Genomic DNA, 20,257 nt, shown 5'->3' on the forward strand with positions numbered 1-20,257 from the left:
ATGGCTACTTTCATCATTCTTAAAATGTGGAACCTACACTACAATATAGACAAACATTTTACTTACCTTAGATGTTACTGGTGTCAGATTTATTACTCTATTGTGTTTGTGTGACCTAGGAGTCTCACCGTAACCGTCCATTCTTACCTGAGACATAAAGTGTGAAGAATGGACATCCAGAGGGACACAACTCTGCTGCAGGCTGCTCATTAAGACACACACGTAAATATAAATCTTTGCATTAGAACATCCTAGGAAACAGATAACAATGTATGATCAATTTGAAATTTAAATTTCACTTTTTCTGCACCTTTGCATGGGGACTCTGCCTGGAACATGGAAGAGAATAAAGCAATGAGTAAAAAAACCTTTAACCTTTTTCTTTTCCCAATCAAACCACTACAGCCTAATATGTGTGCTTAAAAATCCAAGCTCAGTTTAATGACTTGTTTTTTTATATATATATTTATATTATTCCTACAAATACAGGGGTTTTCAGCACTTTGAAAAACGTCCACTTTCCTCAGTAAACCAAGGAAGCTAGAAATATCCTACAGTGAAAAACAAGGACAAACCATTTTTGACAAAAAAAACAAAAAGAAAAATCACAAAAAGACATGAAAATAACAATAAAATGAAATGAACAACATCCTGTACAAACACTATGGCCCAATAATTTAAGAAAATAGTGTCTCTAAAACGTACATATTGCTTTGTACCTCCACTGACTGGGAAACATCCACCCTGTGAAACATCAGGCAGTTTAGATCCCAGGCTCTGATGTCACTCCAGAGGTGTTAGGGTCGAGCTGCAGCCAGTGGCATGCAGGCATAGCAGAAGAGATACAGTCAGGTTTGTTCTCTTCTTCTCTGGTTGTTTTGGCAGTAACAATACAAATACGGTCACACTACTACAGTACTGCACTCCTTTTTAACCAAGGATGTTTTTACCGTTTGTTGTAGTTTTACCATTATTACGCTCTACAGCATTATTACTAGAACTATTACCATCACAGATACACAGAGTGCATCATGTGTTTGTGTGTGGAGGGTACGTCCAGCTGTGTGTGTGTGTTTGTGTGTGTGTGTGCGTGTATCTCTGTAGGTTGTAGTGTCAGTGTTCAGTGCTCAGAACTTGTCTTGTCAAAAGAGAAACTGGGAAGAGTCAATAGCATGGGATTGGTGTTGGAGCTGGGTGAGCCTCCATCCTGACCTGAACCCTCTCCGACTCCCAGGTCAAAGGAGTCCTTGGAGTCACTGGAGGGTGCTCTCCTCCTCAGGCAGGTGTCCCGACTGAGCAGAGGAGGGGGCATCCCTAAACCCCCTAGACCCATGCCCCCAAGCCCATCCAGGCCCAGGTAGAGGCCAGACTGAGGGTCCAGTCCATCAGGGGGGTCTACAGAGATGCAGGGCGGGCTCATCTTCTTCTTGCGTCGTGGTGAGGGCAGTGAGGTCTGAGTGGAAGTCTGGCTATGGATCTGCAAGCTGTCGGCCCGTGATACAAAACCAGACGAGGTGGAGGTGGTGCTGCGCTGGGGGCTGGACTCCACTGAAGAGCACACTTCCACAGAGTGGCGGCGCAGATCATCTAACCAGGAGTAAGGGCGTGAATGTGGCAGGAGGGCGCTACGGCCCTGTGTGTCAGCACTGTGGAACCTCTTCAGCTGCCTCAGACAGGGACTTTGGTTTTCCTGGCGGCCAGCGTAGCTGCAGTATCCCTCATTACCATCTGCACTGTCCTCCACCATGATGTCATCACTGTCAGCCAACCCAGCACGAGTAATGAGGGACACTTCCTGATCCGCTGTGGCCTCTTCCTGTTGGAGTGGCCTGGCTGATAAGACTGGAGGAGGCGAAGAGGGTGAGGAGTAGGAGGCGAGGCAGTGCTGGTCGTGGTGCTGGGTGTGCACACTGCTGGGGCGTGAGGGTTTAGGTGATGGACCTGGCGTGGCAGGGACCAGGCAAACAGCAGGCTGCTGATGATGTTGGGAGCAGGGTGAGGGTGAAGCGGAGGAAGGGGAGGCAGCGGGTGATTGAGGGAGGCCCAGAGAGACCATATTCACAAGTCCTTCAATGCTCTCCGCTCCTTCTGAACACAGGGCCTCCTGAGAATCAGTAGACAATGCAACCTGGAGGACGGGGGGCATGGAGGGAAAGAAGGGGCAAGGGTGAGAAAGATGAAGGTAAATGTGCAATGAGAGGAAGGGAGGGGAGAGATGGAGAGAGCAGAGGGTACAGGGGCATAGATGAGAGGGGGAAGACGAGTTAGTGTGCGGTGATGAGGATGAGAAGCAATAGTTTGGGTCAGAGTTCACAGTCAGTGTTTGCCAATGAAGAGGCTTCAACAGGACTTGCAACATTCTGCTATAAATGACACGATGTTACAAGTGTTACACTGCGTCAAGGGCACATGTCTGAATTAAGATACGTCAGGAGTAAGTAAAAACTATCTTTTTGCTTTTTTTCTATTCTGTACAGAGCTTCTGTGGGGACAGAACTACTACTTTTATTCCCACATTATAGCAAAAGCTATTAAAGGAGCCACATTACCCTTTTTTGGTATTTGCACTGTTGTGATGTTGGGTATCAACTGTATATTGAGTAAGGCCATATTTCCAAAAAAACAATCTGAAAGTATGTAGTAGAAATCACTCAAAAACGAAATCTCATGCCTCAGTCTGTCATGTATGCATTTCACTCTGCTTCCTGGGTAGTATGACGTACGACTACCATAAATGTCCATATATTGGGCACTCTTATCCATGACCACCACTCTGCGAAGGACTAGTTCAGTCAGTTGGAGTGTTTAGAGAGTATTGGTATATCATGCGTAATGCATTTTTTTTGGTTGAAAAGGAACATTTTTAATATTTAAACAAAAAAAAACATTAAAATAACCATATATGTGCTCTGTTATTAATAGACAAGAATATCCTCTAAAGTCCTCATCTGTTCATTTACATTTACATACAACCTTAAGTTCTAAAAGTAATGTTCCTATTCAACTAAACTGCAAACAATTTTTTCTGAGGAACGTAATTAAAGCCAGACTATGTTTTCTAATACAACTGGTGTGCATTCCCCCCCAAAAGTATTGGAACAGTGAGGCCAATTCCTTTTTTTTTGCTGTAGACCAAGAACATCTGGGTTTGACATCAAAAGATGAATATGAAAGAGGAGATCAACGTTTCAGCTTTTATTTCTTGGTATTTATATCTGAATCTGATACACAACTTAGAGGCTCGTGCCTTTTAGTTTGAACCCACCCATATTTTTTGTGAGCAAAAATATTGGACTGACAGGTGTGTTTTGTTGCCCTGGTGTGTCCTATGGCGTCTTTTATTTATTTTTTTGTCCTTTCGGCTTATCCCGTGAGTGGCATCTATTAGTCCAATGATAAATAGTACTAAATGTCTACGCTCAGTTTTAGATTTGGGTTTTCCCTGTTCACACTGCATTTATAGTTAGGAGGTGTAACCAACATGAAACTAGAGAGCTGTCTATGGGTGAAAAACAAAGCAATTGTGAAGCTCAGAGAAGATGGAAAATCAATCAGAGCCATTGCACAAACATTGCCCATTACTAGTACAACCATTTGGAATGTCCTGAAGAAGACAAAAAACACAGGCGTACCAACAGATGTCGAACAAGTGGAGCAAGAATAATAACAGCGGGTGATGACAGAAACCTTGGGCTGTAAAAAAAGACCCTAAAACAACAGTTTTTGATATCAGCAACAACATCCAGAGGGCATGAGTGAAGGTATCACAATGTACTGTTTGCAGAAGACTTCATGAACAAATGTACAGAGGCTACACCAGAAGAAGCAAAACACTCATTAGCAAGACGAATAGGAAGGCCAGGCTGGAATTTGCCAAAAAAAAAAAAAGTACAGAGAAGATCCTCAAAAGTTCTGGGAAGTTTTATGGACTAATGAGACAAAGACTAACCTTCACCACAGTGATGGAAAAGATCTGCTTGGGCTTGCATGGCTTCTTCTAACACATTATAGCAGCAGCAACTTGAACTCTACAGAATCCTTTGGTCTGCGAATTTGAAAAAAGATGTAACCAAACTGATTGGGAAGTCCTTTATCATGTAGGGAGATAATGACCCAAAGCACACTGCCAAACTAACAAAGAACTTCATCAGGGGCAGGAAGTGGAACATTTTAGACTGAAACCCTATAGAGCACTCATTTTATTTGCTAAAGAGGAAACAGGAGGCAGTAACCCCCCCCAAAACAAACAACAGCTGACAGATGCTGCGGTGAAAGCCTGGAAAAGAAGAAGAAGAATGCCGAAGACTGGTGATATCATTGGGTCACAGGCTTGATGCAGTTATTATAAGCAAAGGATTTGCAAATGAATATTAAGTCTTATTGACTTTAATCTATTTTAGGTCGATACTTTTGCTCACCTGAAAAATGGTAGGGTTCAAACAAAAGATGATCTCTTCTAAGTTGTGTAACAGATCAAGATGTAAATACCTGGAAATAAAAGCTGAAAAGTTGATTTCTTGTCTCATATTCATCTTTTAATTTAAAACCCAAAGTTTTTCAGTCTACAGCAAAAAACAAGGAATTGGCCTCACTGTTCTAATGCTTTTGGAAGAGTGTATACTGACATTTAACGCGTATGGAAAGTTGCAAATACATTGATACTACACATATTACAGTAATATGTTCCCGATTATATTTTGTACAGTAAAACATTCGATCCCACATTGAGTATGTCTGATAGTGACTAGGTACTTGCTTGGGTTATTGTAAGATCGAGGTTAAAGTTAATAGATAAGAATTAATGAGCAATCACTTTACACATTTATTTGCTTTTAAAAAAATCTATAATCTCTTTGTTTCTTGCCTAAGCCTAACGACACAATGAAATCTTGAGTCAAACTTGGGTCCGTGGGAAGACAGTCCTGTCCAACCCATCATCCAACAATCAGCAATTTGCTTGCCATAATTAAATATAGCATTTTATTCATTTAAAAACACATGTTGTATTACAATGTTATTTTTCACTCATTAACTTGCAGTTTAGTTGCATAGGAACATAATTTTTGGGTTTGTTTATAGCGTTTCATAGACAACTGTTTTCAAAACCTGCCTAGTTTAGTAAGTAAGTTCCTCGATAAATGTTACTAGATTTTACTACATTAGGTTTAGTAACATTGTAGATGTAACTGCAATTTTATAAGCTTATATGTATAAAAAAACCCATTTTAAATTGTTTTACAGTTGCTATTGCTTTTTGGAGATGTCATGCTGATCTTGAACAAGTCTTTATGTTAATGATAAGTTCTTTGTGTAAACTCCATTATATTATACATGTAATGTAAAGTTCCCATTAAATATGAGCCTGCTGCTCTGGCACAGGAATTTCTCTCGGATTGCTGTGATACTCCCAACTGATGAATGCAGTAAAGAAGAAAACTGCTTTTTAATACTTTTTACATTCATCTGTAGAAGGTGGAAATGTCTAAGTGTTCAAATTAAATCAAAGTTTAACCAGTGAATGGATGTACCAGCAGGACTTTGTGATACCAACCTACCTACTTTAAAGGCAACCCCTGGTTCATTACTGTATGTACTTTACAAAAGTGTGATGTGGAAATTAAGTTTCCAAGTGTACATGTACTGAAGTGAAGTCAGAGGCATCTTGTGTTCAGCAGTTAAATGTTTACATCCAACACAATTTCATATTTAAGTTTTAAGTGTGAATTTCTAACTGGGTAACTGAACCTTTTCCCCTCTCAAACTATTCTTAAATGTCATAAATATCTCAGGAGGCTTTTAAAATGAACTACTTGTACTTAAACTGCCCAAATACCTTAGTACAAAAATGCATCTGCTTCTAAAAAGCCTTCACTTTGTTTGCAGGAAATAAAGAAAATTGTCCTGCCAGCTTTGTTGCAATAGAGCATGTCAAACCAAATGTGAATATTTCCAAGTAAGAAACTCATATTTCCTGTTGTTAACACCCAAAAGTGCATCATGTGACCCGGGAAAATGTAAACAGTTTTTTCTTTAGAAGAACAGCACTCAACTGAATGAGTGCTGACACAGTGAACTCTGAGCCAGACCACCTGACCCTCTAACCTTTGACCTGTCACACAAAACCCTGTAACTACCAGCAGTGGAGTTTTTACTAGAATTTACAACCAGATACTAATCAGTGTTTGCTTACCTCTGTATACAACCATCTACAGGGTGTGAGGCCAACAGTCAGAGGGTGAACACAATATGTAACTACTGTAGGAGAGGAAGGGTTAGTAAGCACAAATGTAGGGTCCTCATGACTTGTTCCACAAACAAAACAAACTACAGAAAGAAAATTAATAGTACATGATTATAATTGGGTCAATAAAAATAAAGATCTACGGGGATGAAAATAAATTTAAAAAAAACATGCATGAGTTTTAGTACATAGTGATTTGATACGTTTTTGACAGTCGAGGGTTTCCCTGCATGAGCCTGAACAGTGTGCCAACAGAGACACCTGGTGGTCAAAAATATATAGTAAGTCAGGCCAATCAGCAAGCCAGGCCAAACAACACCTGGGTAATGGGTCATAATGAGGAGCTATACAAGAATGAAACATTTTAAAGCAAATAATACCTAGTTCAATAAGTAGGTTTTTTTTAACTAGGTAGGTTGTCTGTGTACTTACAAACACTAACCTTTTTATTAGAAAATACACAAGTGCTCTATCACTATGGTACTGTGTGTACAAAATGACCAAATGCATATGGACCACACTTGCTGTTCTGTAGCAATCCCCTGAGTTTTAAAGTTTGAAGTCTAGTAAGTGCACTGCATTGTGGTAAATTTGTCAGCTAAATGACATCTTTGTCTGAATACATTCTATCGCTCAGCTGCTGAATACTTCAGTGAATCTATACTACATGTATAGCTCCTGCTGCTTGCTGTGCAAACATAGAAAATTAATGAACTCAAAGTCCTTTAAAAAGCTACTTTACCCATCAGAGAGCTTTAGATGCTTTGCGATTGATGGTTTGTATTAAACAAACAACTGGGTGAATGAGAGACAAAAGGGGCAAACAAAAGGAGCAAAGCCTGCGTTGGTGTGTGTCCGTCTCTCTGAAGATGAACATTTAGTCCAGTGTTTTTTGAAAGGCCCAGTGTTTGTCAAAGGCAGCAGTTTGACGCCGTTTCAGAAACAGGAGTATCTGTGTTTGAGCAATATCTCAGGGTCTGGAGGTTTTTGGGCCCAACTGAGCTGGGATCAGAGAATAACAGACGGAATAGAAAATGACACAGCAGATCAATTGGTAACAGGAAGAAAGGGGGAAGACACAAGGAAGAAGGAAAGGTGAAACTATTTAGAACATGCAATGTAGACAGATTAAATGCTGTCAATGTGAAGGAATTTTAGGGCCACTTTTAAGTGGGGACATTTCTGTCTAATTTCAGAGAATTTCAGAAATTCTGAAAAAAAGAATTAAAATATTTGGATAATTAAGAAGGTGTTTTTGAGAAAATACAGTATTCTGAGTATAAGACTTACAGTAAAAAAAGGCCACAAAGTTATGGCAATAAAATGATTGTAAACATTTTCTATGTTATAAATGTTTGGTTTAGTCCCTGGGCTCTGATTTCTTTAAGCCAACTCTCTTACCAGTTCAAAATAGATATACATATGAAAAAAAATTTGGTGTTTATTAATTTAATTTATAGTTTTAAGTTCAAATCTACGACAATGATGTGATTAGTATGTTAAACATTTTCAAAAAGTTGTTTTTAAGTGGGCATTAAAGAGAGTTTATAGTTATTAATAAGAACTTCTAGATGAATTTCCCCTAATCACACATCGTGGTGTAAAACACAGTTATATTCACATGCAGTCACATGACAAGGTTACACATAGATTTGGAGTAAAGTAACAATCTGATGAAGTATGGTTTAGCCACCTGTCTGCGGAGTGTGCAGCTGAGTGTGTGTGTGCGTCTGGGGGGAGGTAGTCGTGGTATACTCTCCGAGTCCGAGTGGCTGTGAGGGCTGATGGGTCTGAAGAGGTCTGTGGGAATGGTCAGCTGCTTGGAAAACCCCTCAGGCTGTGAATGCACCGAGCTACTGGAGCCTGAACACAAACAAACACAGCGTTGACACGTAAATAACACCAAAAGAGTTGATCTGCGAGGGAAATAGCTGCATCATCCTGAGCTGAGCTGATGTTCATTTGCATAATGGATGAAAATCCAGCCGTTACTGTTGTGTTCATAATCAAATGACACAAATTCCAGTTTAAAAATGTTTTTAGGGTACAAGTGTGGTGAATAAGTAAAGGCGGACTGAAAGTAGGTTTTGCTAGTTTCATTTTCTTTTGAAAATCATTTGAAAGACAATAAATTTTGTGCTTCACCTGATTGGGCCCTATTGGTGCCCAATGTGTGCTGGGGCCTCTGCGTCTGTGCTAGAAGCTGTGCTGGGGCTTTAGCTGCATGTCCAAAGGGCTGTAGAGGATGGAACATGTAGCTGTCATTGGGCAGGGAGTGTGTGCGTCCCACCACGGGCTTCCTAACGCTCAGCAGGTTGTCCTCCAGTGGCTCACCTGGATCAATATTCTGGGGAAGCACAAAAAAATTGTTAGGATTCCTCTGGATCCCAACAGAAGATGGGCAACTGTTTAACTCAAGCACCCACACACTCTTTCTTACACATTCACAGCTGACAACTTTCTATGACACAATGTGAACAAACAGGCAGTGATCGTCAGCATACACGGAAAACAAAGACAGGATCTTTGGACATTGGAGTTGACTGGCACAGAGCTGCCACAGATCACAGAAAATTCTCAAATTTGGAATTGTTTTCTTTGTTTAAGCATAAGACAATGTGCGTGTTGTGTCTGCAATTAGCCCCCCACTCATAGAATGTTACATTAGCCTGCTCCGTGATTGTGTGCCAGCTAGGGCAGTGTCCTATTGCCTGACCCCTTACAGAGCCAATTCACATTCATCACAGAGCCACTGGAGCTCTTGTACACTTTTCACACCTGTAGCAAACACATTAATACTTAAAGAGGAGTGAAAACCACCACTGCTGAAGACAGAAGACAAACAAATCAAGACTGGTAGGAAAGGACAGTGAGAGAAGACATGGACTTACATAAAAAGCACGTAGGAAAAAGACAGAAAAGTAGGGGAAAGAAGAATGAAATAGAAAGGACAGAGAAAAAATGAGAATAAGGATACAGAGAGAAAAAGAGCTAGAGACAAAGGAGAGACAACTGCAAACTGGCAGGTGAGAAGGCACACTACTCTACTGAACTGGACTGGACTGGAGAATAACACACACCAGGCTGGAAGGGTGGAATGGGGGCACATAGTTAGATTACAAGGGTCTTTCAATGCCACTTGTACTGCACTACCTCATCACTTCCTTGCTTTTCAAGTATTTGTTCCAGGATGAGCCAATTAACAGTGATTTCATGTCACCTGTTAGTTGGCAGTTTTCAGTTTTAGAGACTAATGATATATAAATCGATTCCCCTGCATTGCTGGCCCAGACCTGCAGCATGAGCCAAGGTTACACTGTCCCTCTCTTGAGGAAAGATAGACTATTGAGAAGTGATGTGATCATTAACAAGCCATGAGCCACACAGGTGGTAAATTATGCTCTGATACCCTGATTACAGTCCTTTCACTCAATGACTGAGCCCTGTGGGGCAGAATATCATAGAGGATATATAGATTCATTCAGCTGAGGGAGCACATAAGCTTCACACACTGCATTACAGCAGTGTGTGAAAATAATGGATGCCATATATAATATAAATAATAGATGTGGTGACAAAGAATGCTGTAATGTGGAGCATCATAGTGTGCCTTCAAGCAAGTCCATATTTCTATATTAAGACATTTCCGATGAAGTTTTGATAGTTATTCTTCTGTAGTTTTGTTCATTGTTCAATTTATAATCAGTTGTTGATTAATTAATGAAATCTATGCTCAAGTTCACTTTTTTTAGCACAATCTGTGGCATGGGTTCTCTGTGCAATACATGAAAAACTATTAAGATTGTTAGTGGTGAAGGTATCACCATGATATGTGACAGCATGAGGGTGCAGCAGCAAAATTGGAATATGAGACTTGCATATGTGTGAAGGTATAATTTGAGGCATATATTGGAATTTAAGATAGACATGCTAGGATCAAGGCGACATCTTTTCCCAGGGAGTCATTGAATATTTCAGTTGGACAATCCCAGGCGTCATTCTGAATCACAGGAAAACAGTGCGAGTGCTTCAGTGGCCTGCCTGCAGTCCAGATCCGTCTCATGAAGAGAAGAATCAGGCGGTAGTGACCATGGACTGTTCGGCAAATCTTGTATACAGCAAAAATGGACAAACGTTCGCTTCGTAAAGCTGCAAAAAATAGCATCTTGTGATTAAAGTGTGATTAAAATGAAAGGTGACGTAACAGTTCGGCGAACATGCCTGTTTTTAAGTGTATTGCAGGCATCAACTTTAAATGTGTATCATATTTACAAAATATAGCTAATTTGGTCAGTAAAAATGAAATTAATAATGAAAGATTACAATTTGTATTGCTTTTTTTTTTTTAAAGTCTCAACTTTCTTGGAAATAAGCGTTTTTAAACCTGCAGTTATTAGTAAATAAGGATGCCTATAAAGATGTCCAGTAAAGATGGAGCAGAATTAGCATCGACAGTGCAATTGTGTGCTAACGCGAAAAATCTGTCTTTTTTTTTGCTGCATGCTAAAATGATGAAACAATGAAACAATGAGCTAACAATATAAGCTACTAGAGCTGAGGGGAAATGCATTGTTCCTCTGTAGGTTCATAAGGTATGAGTGACACTTCATGCAATCCATTATTAATATAAGAAAATTGATTAAAAATGTTGATTTAAGGATATTGTTTTGAGGTAGGGTCAAAGGTGTAAATTATCTGTGGCTAATTTAGCATCCACTTGGTTCTCCCTGCTAGCCAAATTCTTGTACACCCAAGTACGTGAGAGTAGTTGGGAACAAGTGGCATTGGAAGTGCCCTAGGAAAGGAAACACTACAAGATACTGCAGAGGGGAGGAGCAGGAAGAGAATGCAGAAAGAGAGGAACTGTCAATACATTGCATTCCAGACTGGTTAGAAAGAAGGGGTTAAAATCGTCGGGGGCCGAGTCATCTGTCAGAGCTAGGGACCAGGATTTCTCAGAGGCCAGAGACAGAGCTTCCATCTCCGCTAGAGGGATCTAGGTAGGAAGAGACAACGGCCGGTGAGCAGAGAAAACAAAAGCACACTGCACAAAACACAAAAAAAGGACACTACAAACAGAGAAGACCTGTAGCAAACAGAGACGCGTTTGAAATGATATATACAAAATGGGAATAATTAGAGCACCAAGCAGCCAGGACAAAAGACAAAGGAAAATGTATAGGCTCAATGAGAGAATGAACAGGTAAATGGACCAAAGCTAGGACTCAATGGAAAAACATCAATGGAAAACATTTTGGGTCTCAAAAAGTTGCAGACAGGGAGATATGACCAGTGAAATCTAATAATCACAGCTCAAACCTGTTTATAGCTTTTAGAGAATAATATTTCCCAATGCTGTCATTAGCCAAAATTTGCTTCCATTGAGGTACACAAGGCACGGTGATGAATTATTCAGTGACTAACTCACCCATAGCTTGTTCACTGAACCATTACTCTGAAGACTTGTGTTTGACGGCGACCCACTTGGTGGGTTACTATCACTTTGCTGAGACTAAGGCATAGTACAGACAAACATGTAAACGCAGCACGCAGACACACAAAAACGGACAGAAACAAACGCTAAAACACGTCACTGAGGCTGCTGAAGCAGATCAAAAACCTGCCAAGCATGAATGAGCATAAGTGAGTGAAGAGGTGAGTGAGGAGATGAGATCATAGTTCAGGCAGAATGATGCACTGCACTGTAGTGGGCAACAGGCTGGTTAGTAAGGGAAAAACATTTCATTGTGGATGAATGCCAGTACAAACATGGCAATGGCTGCAGGGCTGCAGGATATATGAAACATCACATTCTATTGTTTTGACTAAATTATGTAACTGAAGTTCTTCAGACAGTATGTGTACCTCTGCAAAACTAATGGGTTCTTGGAACAACGCAACATTAATCTTTAGCACATTTTGCAAAGCACTGACTCATTTACTTTCATTCAAACAAACGGTAAAAAAGCTCATCTCCATACTTTTTTTTTACATCTGTTTAAACCTTAGCTTGTGACCCTTCAGACAAAGTTTACTTACAACACTTTGAGACTTTGGATATATGTGCTTTTAACTGAGCGTTCATGTATGAAATATGGTTGACATACTCTCCACTGATTGTACCGTACATCATTAGAAAGCATCTAGCTGTTTCCCAATGCATACGAATTGACAACACCAGCGTTGTCTGTGTCATTGCTCACACACTTCTCTGCATACTTTGTGTATATCTGGATTTAATATTTAAAATGTTATTCACAAAGACTTTCCACTTTTCATGACATTAATACATTGGGAGAGGTTAATGTTGAGATGACCACAGAGAATGTAGCATATGCAAACACGTTTTTAAAGCCAAGCACTGTATATTCAAAGCCTTAGGCCTATCACAGGTTGTACATTATATCCACTTTGGATCACTTTAATCAAAGACTGATTGGCTACTCTCATATTGTTCAGATGGTTTGTAGAGGCTTGAAAAGCTAAGGTACATTGCAGTAATTCATGAGAACGTAACAATTTTGACCAGCAGTTTTTCCCTTTTCACTACAGAATCGTCTTGTGACCCCTTAGACTGAGAGAAACCTTTACCCCAGAATTGTAAATAATCTACAGAGCAAACTGTGGATTTTATTTCACATTTACCTGCAGTGTGCTATCACAGACAGAGATTCTCAGAACATATATGAAGAAAAGGCAAACTATTTGAATCTTAGAGAGAAAATATGTTTTTTTGCTTTTTATTCCCCCTAGTATGTTGGTGATGGGACTCTTTAAAGTCATTACAACCTGTAGTTACTTTTGAAATCCTGGAATTAGATCAGGTGCATCGGGAACAGGAGGTGTGAATGCACCTTACTTCATTTTTTAAAAGACAAATAAGACTATATTCTATCTATAGTCTATATTGTTTTTTTGCTTTTGATAAATCTGATAAATCTTTTAGAAATCTTAGGAGCTACTGCCCTTATGTTGTGTATATGTGCGTATGTTTTTGTCCCATTATTATTTTTGCAGCCCTACATGTTGGGAGAGAAATAAGACCCACTGGATGAATGGATGACAGAGGAAGTGAGTCATCAGTGATATTACTGTTTGTTATTGACCTTCTTGTCGGTGCTGTGCTTGTTGGGCCTGGGGGGCAGCGCATAGAAGTGGCAGATAGAGCCAGACAGGTTGTCCATCAAACTCAACTCCCCCTCCATTGAACCCTGGATGACCAGTGACACCGAGTCAAACAGCGCTCTCCGCTGGGCAAACTTAGATAATGCAAAGAGAAAAGATAGACGGACAGAGCAGAGGGACAGCAGAGACAAGCGTCCAGACATAAAAACATGAATAAATTAGGAAAGAGAGTAGATGATATAAAAAGAAAAAAAGGGGGAATAAGAGTTGATCAGGCAGAAACAAACAAATATAACAACCAAAAACAAGACAGAAGAAACATATTCAAATAGAACAAATAATTATACATCTAACAGCCTTGTGTTTTACTAAATGTCTTTCTGAAACTTGTTAAGCGAGTGAACATACTGTATACAATGCAGCCTTCTCCTAACTATCTGCTACAAGCGCAGATGTGTTACCGTTCAAGCCCACAAGATGACACTGCAACACTGCAGTAGAGTTAATCTCCCACAGAGCTGGCTGGAGCAGAGCTTATGGATTAAACACACGTTTTGAAAGGGCAGCAGTGGAAGACGGATAACATCTTAGAGGGGAAACATAACGACAGCGAGGCCTCTATTTCCTATCCCCAGAAAGTTCCCCGCTGTCTGGAAATAGCTGTTGAAGTGAACAACAAGGCCCTTCGGTCCAGCTTTCCCATGGCACTGTGACCCATCTATGATTGGCATGTCCTCTACAAGGACCAGGCACACACACACACACACACACACAAACATGCAGTCATGAGCACAAACAAACTATGCACACACCTGATATGGGTAACACAGCGTGATCGTACATTTTCTGTATAAATATCACTTAGTTGTTAAACCATAAAAAATCAGCAATGTTCAAAAAAATGACTCACATGTCTCAGTATTACAACACTGAGTTAAAACGGGTTTGGTAGAAAAATATATTTTACACTGAAGATTTAGGTTTGACCCAATATGATGCTGAAATTGTGTATTTTACACATAAATGTATCCACTCTAATTTTTAAATTATGTCAGACTATGCAGGCAGTTTGTCCTAATATGGACACAATCATTATATTGTAATTTGTTTACTTATGGAGTACAGTCATTACACTGAGACATTCCTCCTCAAGAAATCCATTCTTTCCGATACCATACGACATCTACAGTGTCTCTCAGCATGAGCAAGATAATTAACTAATGCTTTGGACTGGAGTCCAAATTAATGACCTGAGACATGGGGGTCATCTGCACTCACAGCCTGGCCCCCCAGCAGGAAGTGACCTCAGACAGACCTCATCTTTCATGCCATGCGGAATGCTGCGTGGAGCCCGGAAAATCAACTATCGGACCTAAATGTTATCTTAATGTGTTGTTTACTTTTACTGATTTAGAATAATGTGAATCTCATCAATACTGAGACAACATTGCAAATTAAGCATAACGCATCTCTACTGTATATGTAGTTATAAAAGCAAACAACCAAATCCCAACTCAAAAACACTAGTCTTATCCAAAATACATACAACCCCATTTCCCAAGAAGTTGGGATGATGTGCGATACAGAAATAAATCAGAATGCAATAATTTGCAGATCTCATCAACCCATTTTATTCACAATGAAACATAAACAACATATCAGATGCTGAAACTGAGACATTTTAATATTTCATGAAAAATATTAGCTCATTTTGAATTTGATGGCAGCAACACATCTCACAAAAGTTGGAACAGGATGATGTTTACCATCCTGTAACATCCCCTGTCCTTTTAACAACTGTCTGTAAACATCTGGGAAATGAGGAGACCAGTTGCTGGAGTTTGGTAGAGGAATGTTGTCACATTCTATGTCTAGCTGTTTAACAGCCCTAAAACCTTGTTGCCTGATTTTTTGTTTATTTTTATGCACTAAATATTCTTTACTGGTGAAAGGTCTGGACTGCAGGCAGGTCAGTTCAGCACCTGGACTCTTCTCCTGTGAAGCCATCCTGTTATGATGGATGCAGTATGTGGTTTAACATTGTCTTACTGACATATGCAAGTTCTTTCCTGAAAGAGACGTTGTCTGGATGGGACCATATGTTGCTCTAAAACCTCTATGCATTTCAGCATTGATGGAGCCTTTCTAGATGTGTAAGCTGTGTAAGACCATTTTAAATGTGGTTTGAGCCAGAGAACATGGCAGCATTTCTGGATCGTGTTCACATATGGCTTCTTCTTGGCATGATACAGCTTTAACTTACATTCGTGGATTGCATGGCGAATTGTGATTTCTGTGTTCTTGAGCCCATGCAGTGATGTCCAGTAGGTAATCATGCCTGTTTTTAATCCAGTGTTGACCTTCGGCCTCGTTCCTTGTGCACAGAGATTCCTCCTGATTCTCTTAATCTTATGATATTATATACTGTAGATGGTGGGATCTTTAAAATCTACATTTCAATTTACATTGAGGAACATTTTATGAAATTGTTCAACATTGTTCAACACATAGTTGCAGTTTGTCACAGATTAGTGAACATTCTCTGACATTCAAGAGGCTCTGCCTCTCTGAAATGGTAATGGTTCTGCACTTATAAAGCACTTTTCTACTTATTGGTACCCAAAGCTTTACACTGCTTCTTATTTACCCAATCCCAACTTCCCCTCGAGGAGCCAGGGATCGAACCAGCAACTGCGAGATTGGTGGACAACGGCTCTACCTTCCTGCGCAACAGTCACCCCCAAATGCTTCTTTTATACCCAGTAAAGTATTGACCTGTTGCCAGTGAACCTAATTAGTTGTTAAATCCTCCTCCATTTGTTTTTGATTTGTTGGAATTATTTTTCCAGCCATTCATTTCCGCTCTTCCAACTTGTTTGAGATCTGTTGCTGCCATCAAATTCAAAATTTTCCATGAAATTGTAAAATGTCTCAGTTTCAACATCTGATATGTTGTTTATGTTCTATTGTGAATAAAAGGTGATATGGCTTAATGAGATTTGCAAAGCATTGCATTTTTTATGTTTTACACATTGTCCCAAGTCCTTTGGAATTGGGGTTGCACATTAAAAATATTCTTTACCTCCAGTGGGGGGTCCAGACATGAAGGGGGGTCTGCTCTGATGTTTACTGAGTCTCTGGCTATATCAGCAGAGCGTGAGTCCATAGGACCATCCCTTTCCTGCTCCCCGTCTTGTCCTCCAGCAGACCTCCAGGGAGAACCCCCAGAGCTCGATCTGTCCATGCTCAGCGCCAGAGGGTTGAGCTGCGGCGACCTCGTTGCTGTGTCTCCCCCATCCGCCTGGAGCTCCAATTCCAACTCTGCCTCCATCTCGGCTTCCTCCTTAGCTTCCTTGTTACTCTCCTCCAGGTGCTTCATCAGTACAGCGATGACTACGTTTACCAGTACAAACTGAGCGGTCAGAACAAAAGAGACGAAGTAGATGGGAGACACCACAGTGTTGTAGCAGGTGCCAGTGTCTTGGGCGCAGTCTCTTAATGTATCCTGGATGAAGTATGGAAACACAACAAGCAGAATTAAGTCAGAGAAACCTCATGGCAGACTTATTCTGATTATGTGGACACTGCCTTGACTATTTTATACAGCATGGACCGGACATACATACAGTATATATATATGTAAATATATGTATATACACAGTACATAATGTACTGTAACACTTTGTGATAACCGTTGTCTTCTTACCTAGCACGATACACTTTGACAAATACGTTGGTTTATGATCATTTTGGTTTTAGTTATAGGGGATGTTAAAAAAAGTTAAGCTAAGGTGGTGGATGTGGTAAACATTATGCACACTAAACACCAGTGTGAAAGTATTGTCATTGTGACCATGTTAGTATGATGGCAAATTACCATTGTGAGCACAATATTTTGCATCACTGTAATATTTCAATATAGCAGGGTGTTTACTACTATAAAAGCAATTTCACATATCAACTAACAAGTGGTAAAAATCTCTAGTCAATATACCCCTTTGTCTCATTTGTAATTAATCAATTCCTCCAGTAGAACTGCAGTTACATTGGTAACTGCAGTGTATTTGGAAATAAAAAAAAACAAAAAAAAACACATTCATGTTACAAGGAGGATTAATCAGCTTGATTCTAAAAACTCTTGTCTGGCAATATAGAGGGCACACAGAGTCTTCTGGACTTGGATCAATTAAGTAATTTTACGTGCAGTAAAATCACATTTGAACATATCATGAAATACAGATCGTCATACCAAGGTATTTGAGATTTCCAGAAGTGACCTGAGAGTAAAAAAAAAAATCTCCTCGTGTGCAAAAATGTAGACATCCAAAGGCAATTAAAGGCTTAAAAGGCTTAAAGAAAAGTACCTTCCAGGACATGCAAAGAAATTATTTCAAAGTTGATATGTTTTCAACAAATCAACTTAACTTAATAAACTCAGACTGCTTGCTAGAGCCATGTATTCAAGAAACATTTAAATAAATTTCTACACAGAACAAAGAATAATTACAGCAGTTGAGACCTCTTTTAGTGTTTATATACACCTGACTTTACCAAATAGGTTATTGCAAGATAAACAGTGGGGAGTAACAACACTGGTTTCTAGTAATTTACAAGAAAGGAGTGGACTTTCTGAAGAGATAACATTTATCCTCTTGCTAAGTCCCACAGGTATGTGTGACCTTTATGACACATGTGTTAAGTTAAACATAAGTAAACTACATGTATAATGTATATGTTTTCTCAGGAAATAGGATTAGTTTCACCTTCATTATGCCATTCCAGTTGTCGCCGGTGGAAACTCTGAAAAGCAGCAGAAATGCCATCCCAAAGTTTTTGAAGGTGGCGTATCGGCCCAGACCCTCACATGGGTGGTGCTCATCGCAAACTGGAGACAAGGGGAAGAAGAGAGAAGCTGAAGGAGAGGAATAGCCAGACAATGATAAAACAAAGATAAGGAGATAGAAACCTTTATAGGATTTCTGTTGTCGCAATAGTGCTGCGCAATTAAGTGATTGTAAGAGTAATACAGTTTTATACCACAGTTAGAGATCAATACTGTATTTGAACAAATAATTCTAGAAAGCAATTAACACCAGATTGATTAAACACAGAGAGTGGAATTAAACACACAGTGCATGAAAGTATGAATCTCTGTGTGCGCTTTGTCTAGACCTGCATGTATGCACAGTGCATGTGTCCTTACTCAAATCACCAAACAGCTCCACTCCCAGTGCTGCAAATATAAAAAAGAGAAGCATGAAGAGAAGACCCAGATTCCCCACCTGCAGAGAGACAACAGGAAGGGAGAAGAATTAGTCAGAGGAGAGAAATCCTAGGCAAAGTAAACCCTTAAAAAAGGGACAACAGACGGCTCATTCCAGAGAGAAAATAAATCAAGCGCAGTGATGAGGCAGCTAGGAGACAATACAAGCTCTTTGCAATTTGCAGAACTCCTCCACTCCTGAACGATTTTCCAGCCATAGCTTTTTAACTGTAACCAGGCAAACTCTGGACCTCTCCACATGCTGAAGTAGTGCACACTGGGCAGTGCTAGGAATAGTACTTTTTACATAAAAAGATTCTACGAGCCTTTCTTGTTTACACTCTCCATTATCAAAAGGACAACATTCAGTGGTTTGGATTTTTAGTTTTACGGCTTAATTACCACCAGCAAACCTTAGTACGTCCAGTTCGTTTATTTTTTTATTTTTTTAAGGGGGATGCCAATACTATTGCTAATTTGTTAGGTTTCCATGTTACATAAATAAAAGGCCAATGACTACTGGACCAATGACAGCTACCACATCCTTTGTATTATATTTATCCACCAAGCATTAATCATCAATGTTTAAAGGAGAATTGGATACTGGACTGAAAGATTGTGCCTAGTTACTGTAATAGAAATTGTTCGCAACTTTTCTGGCTTTGGGGTCTGCTTTCTTATTGTGTGATCCACTGTGCACTAGTGATTTCAGCAGCGGCCCCTCCTGCGCTCTTCCTCTCAGGTCATTGACCTTAATGTCACAAAAGTCAAAGATATAATCTATGCATTATACATTTCTAGTAGGAAGAGTAAACCCCATCTTGTTTGGAGATAGGTGTTGGAGGTTTCCCGTCAACAGTTTTAAAAAATAAATTGTTTTTATCTTTAGAGGGATTTTTCTTTTACTTTGCAATACAGCAATTGATCACTGCAAGAAAATGTTGGAACGGGCAAAGTAGTGGTGCTGTATCCAGCTCTCCTTATACATCCATGTATTTATTACAATGCCAGGGTATTTACTCATCTAAATAAAGTTGTTCTTGCAATTTGAGTCTTCAAAATATCCACTTAAGGTGTCAGTGACTGCGCTAGGAAGGGAAATGTGTGAGAAGTGTGGACCATATTTCAAAAAAGTATAATTTGTTGAGGTAACTGAACAGTCCATCTATTACTTTGCAAACCGAACTCACGAGTTGAAGTTCTGAAATTGATTAAAAAAATTCACAATTACCTCATTTTAAGTCATCTAATTACAGCAAGTTTAGTTATATTTATGTTAAATAAAGTTTTAAGTTACTGTTGATTTGTTGGCACAATTTTTACATGAACTGCTGATAACTAAGGCCTAAGAACCTGCTAAAAAAAAAACCCCCAAAACAAATACTAAGTTGTAGTTTGTTGAGTGGTAAACATGACACTTAATAATCACAGTCATAATCTTAAAGAGACCATATTTTTGTAAACGTAGAAAAAATTGCTAATATCTGCAGCTAATTGTGCTGCAGATATATTTAGAGTTAAATTTAGGTTACTAATGTTTACTAATGTTGCTACTGTCAATGCTAATCAGTGTTTGACGATCAGCAAAACCCCCCACCAGCCCCTATTATCACATTTATTAATTATGA

General features: G+C 39.5%; 1 protein-coding gene across 1 annotated transcript in view; it reads right to left on the reverse strand.

The window, feature by feature from the left end:
- Positions 1–412: 412 nt before the first annotated feature.
- Positions 413–20,257, reverse strand: part of cacna1g (calcium channel, voltage-dependent, T type, alpha 1G subunit) — a 256,257-nt gene continuing 236,412 nt past the window's right edge. The window contains exons 33-40 of the mRNA XM_067487999.1: positions 18,570–18,648; positions 18,130–18,251; positions 16,449–16,871; positions 13,348–13,500; positions 11,115–11,237; positions 8,387–8,588; positions 7,935–8,104; positions 413–2,128 (exon numbers count right to left, since the gene is read on the reverse strand). Of these exons, the coding sequence (XP_067344100.1) occupies positions 1,121–2,128; positions 7,935–8,104; positions 8,387–8,588; positions 11,115–11,237; positions 13,348–13,500; positions 16,449–16,871; positions 18,130–18,251; positions 18,570–18,648 (2,280 nt within the window). The 3' untranslated portion in view covers positions 413–1,120. The remainder of the gene's footprint in view (positions 2,129–7,934; positions 8,105–8,386; positions 8,589–11,114; positions 11,238–13,347; positions 13,501–16,448; positions 16,872–18,129; positions 18,252–18,569; positions 18,649–20,257) is intronic.

This window comes from Channa argus, chromosome 20 (assembly GCF_033026475.1).
Source record: "Channa argus isolate prfri chromosome 20, Channa argus male v1.0, whole genome shotgun sequence".
Lineage (NCBI taxonomy): Eukaryota > Metazoa > Chordata > Actinopteri > Anabantiformes > Channidae > Channa > Channa argus.